Consider the following 18,056-nt stretch of genomic DNA (forward strand, 5'->3'; position numbering starts at 1 on the left):
CGATTGCCTGGATAAATGCTCAGACTGGCCATTAAGGCTAGAAATGGTCCACAGTGGTCACCGCTGGCTCATTGCTGCTTTTACTGCTGTGGCTCTGGAGGTCCAGCGGGTGGCCCATTACTTCGACCCCTCGCTCTGCGTGTTTGTGAACAGTGCACGCCTCCTCCTGCGTGCTCCATGTATATAATGTAAAATGCAGCATATATGTTTAGAACTACTGCATCACCATCGCACTGCTATTTGGAAAATAGTGAAAATGTGATTTTTGATTTATAGATCACGCCGTGTTAATTTCAATCATTTGAACGCGCAGACGAACCCGTTAATAAAGGTCAATGAACTGAACTGGAGAGACAGAGGGAGGGAGGGAGGGGACGTACGGGGAGAGGGAGGGAGGCAGAGAGACCCTGGCGGACAGAAGCAGAGAGGGAGGTTGGACCGGGAACAATAGAGAGAAACGAAGCCTACCCTGAACACCAAACAAACCGAGAGGGCGACAAAAAGAAAGCAAACCACATCGGGTGATGGAGGGAAAGCGAGCTAAGCGAAGGACATGTGAGGAATAAAGACGCGAGGATCTTTCCCGAGCGGTGGGCTTTATTCCCGTCTTTCTTTGTCACTGGATAGTAAAACGGATTCCGGTATGAACCCAGCAGAAGCGGCCGAGGAGGCGCCCAGCGACCCCGACACTGATGCCTTCTACAAAACAGGTAGGAATCGGAGCTGATCTCTCCAAATCTAAGACAAAAGCATCACACCCGAGATCAATTTGAGCCAGAGCCGCCCGAGCAAGCGCACGAAAGCAAGAGAGCGAGAGCAGAAATGTGCAGAAAATCAGCTGGAAGCTGCACTAGCAGATGGGAGGCAGCTGCAAACATTCTGCTTCAAATAAGCAGAAACGTTGCGCTGTTTGAGGCTTTTACGCGGATCTACAGTGTCGTGTTGATTTCCGTGCGTGTGTTAGCTGATGCTGTGGGTCTACAAAAGAAGGAAGAATCATGGTGGGATCACATCAGATCAGCAGCTGAAAGGCTCAGGAAAAAATGTCCAGCATGCTACAAATGGCAGTTTGTGGGAGAAGACTGTGTGTTTGTGCTGATACATGGACAGAAGGCACAAGATGACTGAGTCCAAATCACTGGTCTGCAAGCACATGCTGTCATCATGGAGACAGCTCATTACGGTGTCATTACATTATACTTCCAAAGCGTTTTAAGATCATTACAAAAGCAGACAGCAGATCATTTCTGGTATCTTTTATGACGCTAAAGGCTGAAGCAGATATTAGCAGAGCGCCATGGCCACCTCTGATTATTACATAGTGGATCCTGATCCTGATCTCTGCTCAGCTTTGACAAGATCTCCAACACCACTGGCTGAACTGCAGCTCCAAGCCCTCCACCATGTTTTAGTTAGTTGTTAGACACTTGCTGTTGTACGCCGAACACGCTGGATTTAAACCTTCATGAGATCTGCTGCCGTGGCAGTCTTTTCTTCTTGTTTCTTTTCCTAAAGAATGACTTGTTGACGGAGGCTGCGTTTGTTACCTGTTAAAGTTCAGGTGCTGGTTGCTGGGTTTGGGCCATTAACTCAGCTTTCATCACTCTGAATTTCTTGGCTAGCTTTGCATGAACTCAGTTTTATACCAAACAAATCACAACAAGGCGCTTAGCATGCTGTTTGTGGAGAATCTCACAAAGAGCTGAACTTCTGTTAGCAGTATGATGCAGTTGTTTCCATCCTGGATGCAGATTGCATTTACTATAGTGCTCCTGTCCTTTAATGCAATAGAAATCCAACCAATGCTCATGTCTGCTCCTGAAAAGCTGTATCGCTCCACAGTTTTCCTTCTCCTGCACCTGGACTAAATTCAGCTGATTGTTTTAGAAGTGCACAGGAAGGAAACAACCATTATTGTTTCCTTTTTTATCTGCCTGGTGTGCAGTTTGTGCTTGTCAAACTGGGTTATCTTTGGAATATTTTATAGATTCAATTAAAGAAATGGGAATCAATTATGGGATTTTTGTGAGCGACTGTCCGAAGAAAACGTTTGAAAGACATCCATAAAGCCCGGACAATAATTGCTCCAGACCACTTTATAAAATGAAAGTCTTGGAAGTAAACTGAGGGCTGGCTGAGACTTTTGCACAGTACTGTGTGGCTTCAGGTGCGTGACACAGTTTCCCACACTGGGATGTGACACATGCTGGGGTGCACTCAATGAACACCAGTTTTGGTACCAAGAGAACAAGTCATGTAAAGATGCCAGCTGTGCGGCAACACTGGCCTTATTTACAGAGACAACACGTATGTCAGAGCGCTCGTTTACAGTTCAGCATGCCAACGAAACTCCTGGCTGACCCCCTCCATACATCACTGGATATTAGATTTTCTCACCATCTGCCCTCAGACTGTCAGGCTGAGCAAGTACATATCCTCCATCCTCCCTCTGAGCACCGGAGCCCCCAGAGGCATAGTGCTGTGCCGCTTTCTGTATTATCCATAGTCATCATAGCCACGGAGGACACCGCTGTACAGCACGACATGTCATTTCTCACATGGCGACACAAGAGGCTGATGTAAAAATCTAAAAGCACTAAAACAGTTTATTGTGTAATTTAGGAGTTTGGGACTCTGGATGCTGACAAACTGAGTAGCTGCTGTTTCTGATGCCCTGGTGTTTTGTCAGTGTTGGATTCAAATCCCTGTTTCTATAATACAGCATGTTGTGTTGTGAAGTGTAAACGGTCACAGGCAGAGCCAGAACAACCTTCTTCTTCGTGATGTTGAGGCTCTCTCGCTGATCCTTATTGGCTCGTTTCTGGAATAGTTTGGGAAAAATTAAAAAATTGGTTTCTCAGTTTAACTTCTCAACAAAGTTAAAACTGCTTAGATACTCATTTAGCTTTTACTATTTAAACATCAGAGCGTAGTCATCCTTTCTTTTGTGAGCAATAAAAAACAAGTATTTGGGCTAAACTGCATCTCTGTGTCTGAACAGTTGTGAAGATCCTTGTCCTGTAGGTGTTAGACTGTTAGACTGACAAGGACGAAATCAGAGATGGCGCTGTTCCACTTCATTTCTAAATCCAGTTCCACTTCTTATTCTACCAGTAAACTGCTCGTACATCATGTTTCTGTCTCTAAAAAACAAGAAATTATCCTTTAAACCTGGCGCGTGTCTAAAATGTCCTTTGCATCCATGATGGCTTCGTGTTGGGGGCTGGATTCAGTCTGCTGTCAGACATGTGAGCCTCACGGTGATTCTACAGCTTTTCTTTGTTTAGTTTATTGAATGAGGGAACAGTATGAAACAAACCCTCAATAAATTCTGTTTTTATGTATCAAGACTTAATAAAATCACCTGACACGACCAGTTCTTACAACAAGTGACATATTACATCCTGCTGTTATTGAACAAAAATGGAAACAAAAATAAAAGTTTACTAAGAGGGTGTGCAACAGCTGCCCATCAGTCAGGGAGGGCTCGTGCGGTCGCTTCCAAACCACTCCACAGTGAGAATGATTATCCACCAGTGGGAAAGTTCAACACAGTTTCCAGTCATATTACAAACAGTGTAAGTGCTTGTGTTGTTATAAAGATTAGAAGTGCGGCTGCACTGATGTGATGTGAGGCTTTGCTGCATCTGCACTCGTCCATCCGTCCATCCGTTCCCGACAGTGTAACGTGTAACGGTTACACGCACACCTCAGGGTTGCAGGGCGGCTGGAGCCTGTCGTACGCAGGCTGAGCTGCAGGGCGCACAGCTTGTCACAGGGATAACTGCAACAGCACAAACACGACTGCTTTGTTTGCAAACATTAATACTGACGTCAGATTACACATTCATCTGCTCTCACGTTAACATCATTCAGTTAAAGACCAAATATAAGGTCTGATATTACCACCGAAGCACCATTGGGTATTTCTGTTTCTATACATTGTATAATAATAATTGTAATATAATTGTACTATTATGTGTCACAAACCACACAGGAAATATAATTATGGAGATAATTAGTCCAGTTAGCAACTCTTCCTATTTAGAGATCATCAAAATTATTAGAAAAATGTGAAAAGTGGCTCATTTCTGTTACTTATTGACAGTTTTATTATTTTTCCTTTGGGACGGAAACAAAACAGGGAGGAGAAAATGGAGCATGTCATAGTAGCAACCTAGGCTGAACTCATATCTCTACACATCACTGTACACGCTGCTAATAACAAAATAATGTACTTTAATAAAATACTCATGACTGTTTTGACCGTTCACAGGTTTTAAATGTGATTTTTAACTTTAGTCTTTTCTTGTATCTGGTTGGAAAAAGCATTTCGCTGCCGGTTGTACTGTGTGTGTCTGTGTTTGTGACAAAAATGAGTTCTCAAGGAATGAAGCCATTTTTCCATGAAGCATGTGTACTAGTACATATGAAGCTAAATACATCCTCTAAGAGAACATTGTCCCGGAGTCTTTGTAGTTTTGTAAATGACCAAAGCAGGTGAGAGCGCCTGACGTCCGCCCACGCCGTCTCTACCTGTGCCGGGTCGTAGCTAATAGTTTTCCCGTGCAGTGTAATAAGGAGGCAGATTAGGTGATTCTGTCCATCATTTGTAATGATCTGATGATTGCTGTGTCTCCTACGTGCCAATCACTCTGACTCTCTTTGGGGTCTCACAGGTTTTAATCTTGTGTGAGGTTGAGCCTTTCCCAAATGTAGTTTCTTATTGTTCCATCTAGTCATATACTCTGGAGAGCATCAGCAGGCCACGTGTCTCATTTAGGCAGAATAATAATAAACTGTGAAATTAGGCAAAGCTAACCCACTGTGTGTTAAATGTGACCCCAGGTCTGCCTCCTGCCCAAAGGAACCGAGACATCATCTCCTCCCTGTAAACAATGACAGAGTTCCTGCTTATTTCTGTTTACTCACTTGAAGTTTATTTCAGTTCAGTTTTTGGGTGATTAGGATACCCGGCCATCGTATTGATTTAGATTCACTTCACTGGTCTGATAACCTTGTAGGGTGTAAAGTTAATGGGCAGAACTGGGATTCTGGAGCTCTTCTTTCCTCATAATGAGGCAATAATAATAATCGGTCCTTTGTTTTGTTTCTATCCTATCGATGGGAGGTCTGATGGACGTAACAAGTGTTTAATGCTGTCTTCATAATGTTTCAGAATAATCTTTGAAGGTTTATTCGACTTCCTGTGGTTCATGGATTAAATAAAGCATCTCTAATCTTACTTGTTGGTCTGCGTTGGGATCTTGATCAGATTTCTAGGTTTGTTTTGCAAATCTCAGTTTCAAAATCCAGTATTTGTTTTAAATTTCTCTTTTTTTTCGTGACTTTGCTTAATGTTTTCACCAGCTTGTCATATTTTGCTCTCCTCACCTTCCTGTGTAGGCTCTTTTCTCTTAGTGGCTTTGTCTGTATCCCACACAAGACTTGGACATATTGTCCATTTCACTCTCCCTAATGCCACCTTTGATTTCCTTTATAGCTAATTTGTTGTTTCGGATACTAATATTAGGCCTCCTTTATTTATGTTATTCGGATGAATCGTTACATAAACGAGCGGCCCTTTACTCTGAGTGAACTCAGTTAAGTAACAAGTGGAGTTTTTTTCTAAAGCATGCCTCCAAAATGAAACATGCTCGTCAATGAAGGACCAAGATTGTCTGTCACTTTCTGACAGCTGTGACGAGCCTATGCAAGCTGTCGACAGTCCTACTTTTCCTGCCTCACGTTTCCTTAAACACGTCAAAGTTAAGAGAAGAGGAAGTCAAAGTGGCCGTTCGAGGTCTTCTCTGTTTGCGCAGTCGTCGGTGGCTCCTTGACCTGGACCCCACGTCTTTGCATGCTTCCTGCGCACCGGTGCATATTTTTCCACAGCATTTGGAAACAGATCCTCCTTTAATGCTCTCTCTATACCAGAGTGTTCTCTGCTGTCTTCTACAGTTTGGGATTTGCAGTCGTGACTGAAGTTGCCCACGTGAATCTTCTCCTTATTCCAAGCTGCTTTCAGAACCATGTGTTTGGCTGTAAGCTCTTGAAGGTTAACACTGTTCTTGGGGGAGCACTGGGTCATGGTTTGTTTACTGGGGACAAACCATGAGGTATTTTATTTTTAGGTCAGGGTCCTGTGGTAGCTGGAGCTCAGTGCTCAAGAAAGTCTCAATGAACTGTAGCACCAAGTTTCCCACCTCCCCTCCTCTGCTCCAAAAATACACGTGCTGTTTCTTCTTGACTATATCAGTAAGGTTGTGTTGCTTGGCCCTCTTCAGCCCCTCTACCTGTTCCATGTGGGTCTCAGCTTCTTCTGCTTTGCTTCATTGCTGATTATTTGTCCTGTGTGTTTAATTTTCTATTTAACTCTTCATTGTCTCATGGTTATTTCCACCATGCCATACTTCTACTACCGTTCCATGCCGCTTCTAGCTCGGTCCACTGTTGTGTTGTGGTGCTTTTCTATTCATTGGCTTTTACAGAGAAAAATGTCATATATGAAAATAGCTTGAAAATAGTTTTTGTGAGACTTAAACTTTGTATCTGGACAAAAAGAAAATAATATTATGAAGAATTAAGAATCTTTAACAGTCTAAGGCACAGCCGTACAGTACAGTGGAATGTTATGCTAATCAGCAGTTTATAAATAGGATGCTCAATTATCAGACGGAAACAGGAAGTAACACAGATGCATTCATACCTACACACATGCAATCAGAGAGCAGTGTCTGAGTGTTTATCAGATATCTGACGCCAGCTGTCTCTCAATAGCTGCTACTGTTGCTATGCTACCAGAATAATAGCAACTTTGTATGTATTTATTAACATAACAGCAGAACTTGTGACGTCATTCTGCTCTTTGTTTTACAAACACATGAAGCACATGAAGACCAGCTTCTGTAGCTACGTTGTTAAAAGCAGCAGCACAACATTCTTGCTGAATGACAGTTTTTATGTCAAGTCTGCTTCTTCATGCTGACACACTCTACCTATTCACACCAGACCCATTCCCACTATGCTCCTCATATTCCAGAAGCGAGGAGTCGAGCGAGCACTTGTATGCATGAGAAGGTAATTAGAGTTAATTTTCTCAGCTAATCTGTCTGTAGCCATGGAGACGTTTAGAAACGATAAAGGGTGGCAGCTGCTCCAAACAAAGTTCACTTGGAAATTTCAGTAAGATCACAGATAGCATAATGTAGCAGCGGTTAGCTTTGTCACCTCACAGCCACACGGTTCCCTCAGCTCTTCCAGTGTGATTCTGCCAGTTTACTGGTCTGCTCCTTGAGAGCATCTCAGTAAATTATTCATTTTAGCACAATTGCTCGGCACCAAGATGGTTCCTTTCAGTGTTGAGCTGGAAGTGTACACACAGAATTGTGTGTAATGCCAGGAAACGGGAAGTTTCTTTGTTTTAATAGACACACTTCACAGTTTGTGCGTCATGATCATTTCCACTTGTTGCAAGCAGCCTTTACCTAACAGTGATATCATCAGTGATAACTGTGGAGCCGCCACCAAGGCATAATAAACCACGCCAAGAAAATTATAGACACTACAAACTGTTTAACATTATAGATGGGCATAACTGATGCTGTCTATTTCAGGCTTTTATGCTGTGGTATTATTACTAGCAACTACCTTAATAATATCAGACCACTAATCAGCTCGTTTATTTTTTAAAATACTCTTTTTTGGCATTTTGCCTTTATTGGACAACAAATTGTCCGTGGGTCAGACTCAAACCTGCCACCCTGCTGGCCATGTGGCACGTGGGCGCCTGCTCACCCAGTGAGCTAAAGCTACACGCATAACCTGATAGTTAAAGGGCTAACGTTAAGGTGTAACATCGTAATAGTTATAATAGATGTTTTTGATCCGTAACAAATTTAAGAATGAAAAGACACTGTGTGTGTGTGTGTGTGTGTGTGTGTGTGTGTGTGTGTGTGTGTGTGTGATACAGATGCATTACATGGGTGAATGAAGCTTCGAGCCAGGTGAACCTTGACTATAAGCACTTTGAGAGGGGTCAGAGTTTATGCTCAGTGTTTGACAGCCTGATGTCAGGGCTGCTGTTTAAATCAGTTCTGACTTTACTGAGTTTTTTCTTCCGTTCATTTTCCATCTTCTTCTGATAGTAGTACTTGTCCTGATCTATGGAAAGGACAAATAAGGACAAAATTAGCCATTGCTCTGTTGTTTCTTGTTCACCCTTCTTAAATATCTTCAGTGTCGAAGAGCAGAACGATTATGGAAGATCACACGTTTGGTTGTCCATTGAAAATATTGTAAAGGACTCATCCATTCCTACAGTGAGAAAGAGAAAGAGGCTAGATCTTCTTATCTCAACAATCTTGAGAAGAATAATCCCAGCGTGTTATTTGGCACCATTAACAGCAAAGTATCTCATGCACCTCAGCACGCTCTGGTCATCCTCTCATCAACTTATGATGAGTGTACCTCGCAATTGCCAGAACATGACGGGCTTGAGATCCAAAATCTCCTTAACTTACAACACTGATGCTCTTTACAAGAAAGGTCAGAGCAGACTCATCAGGAAGGCCAGCTCTGGGATGCCCCGTCGACCCACTGCAGGTGGAAGAAGACAGAAGAACAAACATAGCATCAGTCATGGACGATGTCTCCCAGCCCACACATGAAGCTCCTTCAGTGACACACTGCTGCATCCTCGGTGCACAAAGGAGCAAGGATGCTCTTTGCTCTTTTTAATAAATGTTTCTTATGCTGTAATTGTCCCCTGCACAGTCTCTTATTTTATTGTTTTTAATTTTCTAGTCTTTACTTTTGGGTGAATCTGCATGCTCCATCTGCCTGTCACTGCTGGAACACCTGAATGTCCCCAGTGAGGGACAATAAAGGATAATTCTATTCTATTCTATTCTATTCTATTCTAACTTCCTCTCCTTTAGAAGATTTCCCTAAGTGGCAGGAGTCGTTTACTTTATTCCCTCATCATCCTCAGTACAGATATTCTGCTTCCTGTCTTTGGAGTGTTACGGGTACAACCACACCCAACATCCAAGGATTCAGTTCAATTCAATGTTATTTATACATTGAATCACAACAACAGTCGCCTCAAGGTGCTTTTATATTGTAAGGTAGACCCTACAATAATAGATACAGAGAAAAAACCCACAATCATATGACCCCCTATGAGCAGCACTTTGGTGACAGTGGGAAGGAAAAACTCCCTTTTAACAGGAAGAAACCTCCAGCAGAACCAGGCTCAGGGAGGGGCGGGGCCATCTGCTGTGATTGGTTGGGGTGAGAGAAGGAAGACGGGACAAAAGCCTTGTCTAGGATGAGCTTGTGTGTCCAGCACATCCCACAGCTGCTCAACTGGATTAAGATCTGGGGAATTTCACTGCCAGGTCACACCTTCAACCATTCCTGAACTATTTTTGCTTTGTGGCAGGGAACATTATCCTGTTGGTATCCATCAGGGAATACCATTCCCATGAAATGTCACATCCAAATTGATGGTAGAGCATTGCCCAAAACATTACACTGCTCGACAGCTTGTCTCTGTGCTAGGTATTCTGCAGCTACACTCCAGGCACACACCCTTGCATCCACGTGATGTAAAGAAAGCGTGATTCATCAGACAGGCCACCTTATTCCACCCCTTCTTGAGCCAGTTTGGATACCTGTGTCTAATGGAGGATCTTACAGCGGTGAACAGGGCTCAGCGTGGGCAGCCTGACTAGTCTGCGTCTATGCAGCCCCATACACAGCAAAATTTGATGCACCATGTATTTGGACACCTTTCTATCATAACCAGCTTTTTGGCAGTTTGAGCCACAGTAGCTCATCATTTGGCTCACTGCAAGCATCTCAAAGACATGAAATCTAGTTCCACTGATTGTTAATGACTGACTCATTGCACTGTGGGAACCCTGAGTAGACCCCTGACTTCCTTTTTCACCATAATGCAAGCCTTCCCTTGAGCTTGTGCTGAACTGTAACAATAGCACTGACATATTGACCTTTGTTGTGTTTTCCTTATTGATCTTATGCCAACAATTTATTTTCTTTGAGATTTATAGCAAGTGGAGTGTCCTGTTTCTTTAAGTGAGACCTCAGTCCTGAGTCATGGTGAGGAAACCTGGGAGGAGGAGCTACATATCTATTATTGAAGAGTGTGTGTGTGTCAGGGTGGGGGTGGGGTGTATGCCACTTTCATTGGGAACAATAAGACGCTCCTGAGGAGAGAGTTAGGGATTCCCTCCTTCCTCCATCTCTCATTGTCTTCCACTCGCACACCCAGTGTCAAGTACAGTGGCAGATGGGTGTGAAAATGAAGTGTGTGTGTGTGTGTGTGTGTGTGTGTGTGTGTGTCTGTGTGTGTGTGTGTGTGTGTGTGGGTGTGTGTGTGTGTGTGTGTGGGTGTGTGTGTGTGTGTGTGTGTGTGTGTGTGTGTGTGTGTGGGTGTGTCTGTTGGACAGACAGTCAGAAACAGAGAGAGGGGAAGGAGATGCAGCTTAACTGGATTAGCTCTTATTACTCACCAGGGGACAAGCAAAGCAAAGGGTGAGAGGAAGAAGGGGAGACAGGGAGAGAAAGAGGGAGAGAGGGGGTGTTAAATAGATAAATACAAAGAAAGGATTTCCTCTCCTCCCCCTTCTCCTTTTGTCTCCTCCCTCCTTTAAAAGCTTTCTAGTCTTTGGACAGCTGCAGCCATATGGTGTGTGCATGTGTGTAAGTGTTAGTGTAATGAGCATCCGTTTGGACTGTAATCAATCACAGAGACATTTTATAGACATGTATGTGAGTGTGTGAGTGTGTGTGTATGTGAGTGTGTGTGTGTGTGAGTGTGTGAGTGTGTGAGTGTGTGTGTATGTGAGTGTGTGTGTATGTGTGTGTGTGTGTGAGTGTGTGTGTGTGTGAGTGTGTTACAAGCTGATTAGTAGTGCCAGCTAATAGATTGTGTGAGCAGGTATTTGCCTTTGTCAGTGTGTGTGTGAGTGTGTGAGTGTGAGAATGTGTGTGTGTGTGTATGTGAGTGTGTGTGTGTGAGAATGTGTGTGTGTGTGTGTGTGTGAGTGTCAGAGAAAGGAAGCTGTTATCATGACTGACAGACTAGAACAGAGCTGCTAAAAGCCACTGACAGGCTGTTAAGATCGTTTCTATAATATCATTATAGAAAATAGAAAGTTCTATAGCCTACAGACAGACGGCCTAAATCCAGAATGTATTTGACTGCAGAAAGCTGCTATAAGTTGGGGGTCTTTTTTTCTTTTTTCATGCATTTAAACATTGGCATTCTTCAGAGAGTCGGATTTGTCCAGTGCAGAGCAGAGATTTGTCCTGTGGCTCTTCTAAGTTGTACCATACATTTGTGGAGTGGCTGTTTGGTTTCTCCTCTACAGAGGTCACAGAAGCACTCATCCTATGTTGTTTAATGTGCGTTTGGGAGTTTAGTCTATGGGATGTCAGAGGTCGATGTACTTGGATGTCATGCTTGGAGAAAATTCTTAGTTTCTCTGATAAACCTGCGACATAAAGTTGACAGTGTTATTCAGTTTGTCATTCTGTTTTCTCCTTGTTCAGTTCAATTCAATTGTATTTATATAGCCAATTTACATCAACAGTCACGTCATGGTGCTTTATATTGTGAGGTACAGAGCTACAATAATAAAGAGAACCCCCAACAATCAGGCCACTCCCTCTGAACAAGCACTTTGGCGACAGTGGGAAGGAAAAACGTCTTTTTAACAGGAAGAAACCTCCAGCAGAGCCAGGCTTATAATCAATAGTTATATTCTTGACTTAATAAGCTGAAAACTTAAAAACATGTAAAGCAGGAAAAAATAATCAGATTACTATGATAAAACTAATAATAGCAAAAGATTCTCTCAGCTGAATAAAGATTTGTTACATTTGAAACAAAAATAAGAAACATTATTTCTGCGTTGGTTCCATTTGTAGCTTTTCTGTTCTGCTTCTGTCACTGGGAATAAAACGGTCCGTCAGTCTCTGCAGTATCTTGTTAACTGCACATGACCTGATTTCAGTGGTCAGTGTTCATCTGTTGTGTTTTGTCATTTTTGTGCTCTTTCTAGTGTCCAACATTTCTTTCATTCTGTGTGTTTAAAATTTTTTAAACGCAAAGTTGGTAATTTTTTAATTTGAATGAATATTTGAGTTTTGAGCTATTTAAAAGCAAAAAAGGAAAAAATAAAGTGACGTTGCTGTCATCTGGTTAGATGGAAGAAAGATGCCAAGCGGCTTTACTTTACCAAGTGGATCATCATGGCCTTGCCATATTGGTCCATTTGATTGACCTTTATTATAATTATGTATTTATTTGATTTGATTTTCGGTTGTTACAGCCGGGACAGACATGACTGGGGGATAGGACAGGGAGGAAGAATGAAAGAAAGAGAGGGAGAGAGAGAAAAACATACAAAGCATATATAATGCTTTGTATGTTGTTCAGTATATTTCTATGCAAAACAAGAGGAATTTCTATACAGAGCAGTATATTCACAGTTTAAACCAGATATTTACACTTTAGGGAGAAAACATAAAAACATTTTTTACTATTAAACATCAATTTAGAGTAAACTTGTTTTGTTTTGGTTAAATAAATATTGAAATATCTTTTGAATTAGTTAAACGTCAGAATAAAGAGAGACAGAGCTTCTATTTTATATACCAGTAGGCGGTAGGGTAAAGTGTCTTGCCCAAGGACACAACGACCAGGACAGAGAGCCCAGGGATCGAACCGGCGACCTTCCGGTTACAGATGCGATTCCCAACCCCCTGAGCCACGGTCGCCCCAAAAGTGCCTCTGTGCTGTCTTTCAGTCCAGCTTTGTCCAGCCACTGGTAGGATTTCTGGATATCAGCCACCTCCTCTATCTGCCGGTGGTACATACCGTGCAGGGGCCTGTCCTTCCATGATGGTTCCTCGTCTCCCTCCTCTTTCTTGGGTTTCTGCTGCCTGAGGTATTCACTGAGCACTCGGTCAGTTGGGGCCATCTTCGTGATGTATTCGTGGATGGTCGTTGTCTCATCCTGGACTGTGGTGCTGACACTCACCAGTCCCCGGCCCCCTTCCTTCCGCTTAGCGTACAGCCTCAGGGTGCTGGACTTGGGGTGAAACCCTCCATGCATGGTAAGGAGCTTTCTTGTCTTTATGTCAGTGGCTTCTATCTCCTCCTTTGGCCAGCCTATTACCCCAGCAGGGTACCTGATCATGGGCAGGGCGTAGGTGTTGATGGCCCGGATCTTGTTCTTACCATTCAGCTGACTCCTCAGGACTTGCCTGACCCTCTGCAGGTACTTGGTGGTTGCAGCTTTTCTAGCGGCCTCTTCATGGTTCCCATTCGCCTGCGGGATCCCCAGGTACTTGTAACTGTCCTCTATGTCTGCAATGTTGCCTTCTGGTAGTTCAATCCCCTCAGTTCTGACTACCTTCCCTCTCTTTGTTACCATCCGACTACACTTCTCCAGTCCGAACGACATTCCAATGTCATTGCTGTATAGCCTGGTAGTGTGGATCAGTGAATCGATGTCTCGTTCACTCTTGGCATACAGCTTGATGTCATCCATGTACAGGAGGTGGCTGACAACTGCTCCGTTCCGTAGTCGGTATCCGTAGCCAGTCTTGTCAATTATCTCACTGAGGGGGTTCAGGCCTATGCAGAACAGCAGTGGGGACAGAGCATCTCCTTGGTAGATCCCGCACTTGATGGTGACTTGTGCTATGGGCTTGGAGTTGGCCTCTAGTGTTGTACGCCACATCCCCATTGAGTTCCTGATGAAGGCTCTCAGGGTCCTGTTGATCTTATATAGTTCTAGGCATTCCAGTATCCAGCTGTGGGGCATTGAGTCATAGGCCTTCTTGTAATCAATCCAGACAGTGCACAGGTTGGTCAGTCTGGTCTTGCAGTCTCGGCTGACTGTTCTGTCTACCAGTAGCTGGTGTTTTGCGCCTCTGGTATTCTTGCCAATTCCTTTCTGTGTCCCGCTCATGTATTGACCCATGTGCCTGTTCATCTTAGCCGATATGATGCCTGACAGGAGCTTCCATGTAGTACTGAGGCAGGTTATTGGTCGGTAGTTGGATGGGACCGGTCCCTTCTGGGGGTCTTTGGGGATCAGGACCGTCTGACCTTCGGTTAGCCATTCCGGGTGTCTCTCGTTAACTAGCAGCTGGTTCATTTGTGCTGCCAGACGCTCGTGGAGTGCAGTCAGCTTCTTCAGCCAGTAGTCATGAACCATGTCGGGCCCTGGTGCTGTCCAACTCTTCATACTGGAGACCCTTTCTTGGATATCTGCCACTGTAATGGTTACTGGACCCTGTTCAGGGAGGTCGCTGTGGTCTGCCCTCAGATCCACTAGCCACTGAGCATTGCCGTTATGGGTTGCGTCCTTCTCCCATATGCTCTTTAACAAATATGTTTTTATATTTATCAACCTAAAAAAAATAAACATTTAGTCTGATTTGATGTTACAATTAAAAAAGTGTTTTTATCTGAAGAGTTTGTAAATATCTGGTTTCAATTGTATATTTCAAATCAAATCAAATCAAATCACTTTTATTGTCACATCACATGTGCAGGTACATTGGTACAGCACATGTGAGTGAAATTCTTGTGTGCGAGCTTCACAAGCAACAGAGTTGTGCAAAATACAATAATGTAAACAAGCAAAATACAAGAATGGCTACATCTGAAACTAATAAATATATGTACAATATATATATATGCATACAGTATATGCATTTCTGGATGTGTATACTAAATATGTTTTTCTGCGTGTGTGTGTGTGTGTGTGTGTGTGTGTGTGTGTGTGTGTGTCTACATATTTTACAAATTAAATAGAGTAAACAATAAAATATATAAAAATATACAGAGTTGAATATGTGCAAAACAGTGGCGTTACTGTACAGTATGGAGTGCATAATGTTAAAGTTCCAGTAGTGAAGCTGAGGTGTCTGTGACGTGTTCAGCAGTCTGATGGCCTGGTGGAAGAAGCTGTCTCTCAGTCTGCTGGTACGGGACCGGATGCTGCAGAACCTCCTTCCTGATGGAAGCAGTCTGAACAGTTTATGGCTGGGGTGACTGGAGTCCTTGATGATCCTCCCCGCTTTCCTCAGGCAGCGCTTCCTGTAGATGTCTTGGAGGGAGGGAAGCTCACCTCCAATTATCCGTTCAGAGCACCGCACTACTCTCTGAAGAGCTTTGCAGTTGTAAGCGGTGCTGTTGCCATACCAGGTGGTGTTGCATGCAGTGAGGATGCTCTCAGTGGCACAGCAATAGAAGGTCCTGAGGATGCGGATATTTGATGATTGTCAGCACAAAGAGGGAGAGAGAGGAACAGAAAGGAAGAGAGAGAGAGGAACAGAGACAATTCTGATGGCTAAAGATCCAAACGGGACAGGCAAAAGAAAAAATATTTGTATCATAGTTATTGTTCCTCAAGCTGTGCAACGAGTCCCTGTGGCACTTTGATCATTTGGTGATGTTCTAATAGGAGGAATCATTAATAAACATTGAAATAATGGCTCTTAAACCACATAGAAGCAGACATAAAGACGTACATTACATTCACAATATAATTTGTGGGGAGAGAGTTGAGAATAAAAAGGACAAGGGAAAACTGACCCTTCACAGAACAAGGACAAACACATGACACCTAAGACAGGAACGTTGCCAAACTTCTGATTAAAGGTGTGTCCATATAGGAGGTCATTTGAACCCACGCAGTGATCACAGATCAAAGAAAGTTAATTACATTTGGCAACTTCAAGCACTGATGAGAAAACTTACCTCAGGTAACCTGAAGTGGTTCAGATTGACACTTTTTTCAGTTTGGAGAGGAGCAACTGAAGTAACTCCCAATGAGAGCGCAGGATGCCATTTAATTAACACACGACACAGTTTTATATTCATTACGCAGACAACAGAACCTGGGATGTCTGCATATACAGGAAAGAAAAGAAGAAAAAATGCTTCAGCTCTTCTGATTGTTGTTCCTTTTGTTGTTATAAGAAGCAGTTTAAGGAAAGGCACTTTTTGCCCAGTTGCTGGTTCGAGTGTAAATGCATGTGCGTGTAGATATGAACAATTTAGTGCGACGGGTTGAACAGAAGGGTTGTCTCAACAGCTTAGACTTGTTGATGGCTCGGGTTTGAAACGATTTACTGGTCCCTCTGTGTCCAAACGTCTCTTATCCTGTAATCCACAGTAGAAAAACTTCACTGACAGCTCTTAGTTTAAAAGAAACAACTGTGTTTGGGCTTTGTGTGTGAGTTCAAATAAAAATCAAGTCTTTGTTGTTGGTACAGCTGAAAACTGGCAAACAGAAGTAAAATGTTGCTACTTAAAAAACAGATTTGTCCAAAATAGTAATAATAATAATATATCAGTTTTGTGTTTCTTATCTAATGGTGGCAAAATGTGGGTGATACATACATATACACACTACAACATACTGTGCATGAATGCATCTGTGAGGACAGAGCCAGAGGCGTAAAACTGCTGATGTTAACTTATTGCTCCTGTTACAAGTCGAGTGTGGACGGCTGACTGAGGAGATCATAAATAAAATAAAAATACATTTGACGTGCCAGTGCCCTGAAATTCCACAGAAAGTTCTTGCATGTTTGACAAATCCAGGGAACTTAGAGGGAAATCCTGGAATGCCTGTTTCCACTCCATCATAATGCTGTTTTTATGAAGCAGGACATCAGCTCCCAGGCTGACAAACTGTTTTTCCTCTTGACTTGAAGTGGACAGGAAGGTCAGACATAGTGCAACGGAGCAATATGGTTTTAAGTGTTTTTGGGGTACAACTTCTTTGTATTGATCTTCTATAGCCCACTTTCTTCGTCTTCTACTTTTGGCTGTTGTTTAACGGGTTACCACAGCAGATCACCTGCCTCCGTCTCACCGCAGCATCCACTATCGCTCTAGCATCTTCTGCATGTGAGCAAACTACCCCCATGAATCTCTTCTGTGGTCTTCCTCTCTGCCTGGCAGCTCCATATTTAACATCCTTTGTCTAATGTATTTACTATCCCTCCTTTGCACATGTCTAAAGTATCTCAGTCTTGTCTCACTAGCTGTCTTAAGACGGCTCAAGATGAGCTGCTCCTCTAGTTCTTCTGATCCCGTCCATCCCGGCTCCTCCAAGGAAAAATCCTAACATCTCTGCCACCTCCAGCTTCGCCCTTGTTTTCAGTGCCACTGTCTGCAGACTATACATCATAGAAAAAAACAACTCATGCTGCCATCCTTCTGCCACCCTGCCTGTTCTCTCTTTGCTTTGGAAGGGTTACTCCAGGTATTTAAAATGATCGACCTTCACTATCTCTGTTCTTTGCATCTTCACCTTTCTACCTGTCTACCTCTCATTCACACGCTTCTACCAACTGTCCTTCCTCATCATTCCTCGTCTCTTGACACTGTCTTTACAGACCGTCTTCCACCTACTCCCTACTCTCGCTACAGGTCACAATGTCTCTGTGAACATCATAGATCATGGAGATTACTGCCTGAACCCAAGTGTCAACCTGTCCATCACCACTGGAAACAAAAAGGGACTCCGATGTAGTCCACCCAAACGTCTGTCACTCGTGCTGCAGACCACTGTCTCACTGTCCTCTACTACCAGATCTACTACCACCCATTCTTCTGCATTTCTCTCCTTAACACCACACCTACCCAATACCTCCTTATTCACTTTTGTTCCCTTCAGTCTGTCTACTCCAGTCATCGCTCTCTCCCTGGGAACAATCTCTACCCCTTCATCCATCCTACTCCAGACTTGCTCTTTCTCTGGTAACTGACATCCAATCTGTGCAGCCCTGACATCTTTGTGAGACACTGTCTTCACCTCCACAACCCTCTTCACACTCGAGATTACCCCCACTTCATTTCTCTTCTTATCCACGCCGTGGTATTGCATCTTGAATCCACCTCCAGTACTCCTGACTTTGCTCGTTTCCATCGGATCTTTTGCCTAACTTCTTTCATTCCATCATATCAGCCAGCTCTGTCCTTTTCCTCCTCTCAC

At 43.3% G+C, this 18,056-nt stretch overlaps 1 protein-coding gene across 2 annotated transcripts in view; it reads left to right on the forward strand.

Annotated features, from left to right (window-relative positions):
* Window positions 1-462: 462 nt before the first annotated feature.
* The window catches only part of kalrna (kalirin RhoGEF kinase a), a 150,884-nt gene continuing 133,290 nt past the window's right edge, over window positions 463-18,056 (forward strand). For both annotated transcript variants that reach the window (XM_085374813.1, XM_085374815.1), the window contains exon 1: window positions 463-710. In XM_085374813.1, the coding sequence (XP_085230939.1) occupies window positions 644-710 (67 nt within the window). In that variant the 5' untranslated portion in view covers window positions 463-643. The remainder of the gene's footprint in view (window positions 711-18,056) is intronic.

The sequence above is a fragment of the Diplotaxodon limnothrissa genome, linkage group LG16 (assembly GCF_057381915.1).
Source record: "Diplotaxodon limnothrissa isolate DT_005_m linkage group LG16, D_limnothrissa_male_GT1.1, whole genome shotgun sequence".
NCBI classification, from domain to species: Eukaryota; Metazoa; Chordata; class Actinopteri; order Cichliformes; family Cichlidae; genus Diplotaxodon; species Diplotaxodon limnothrissa.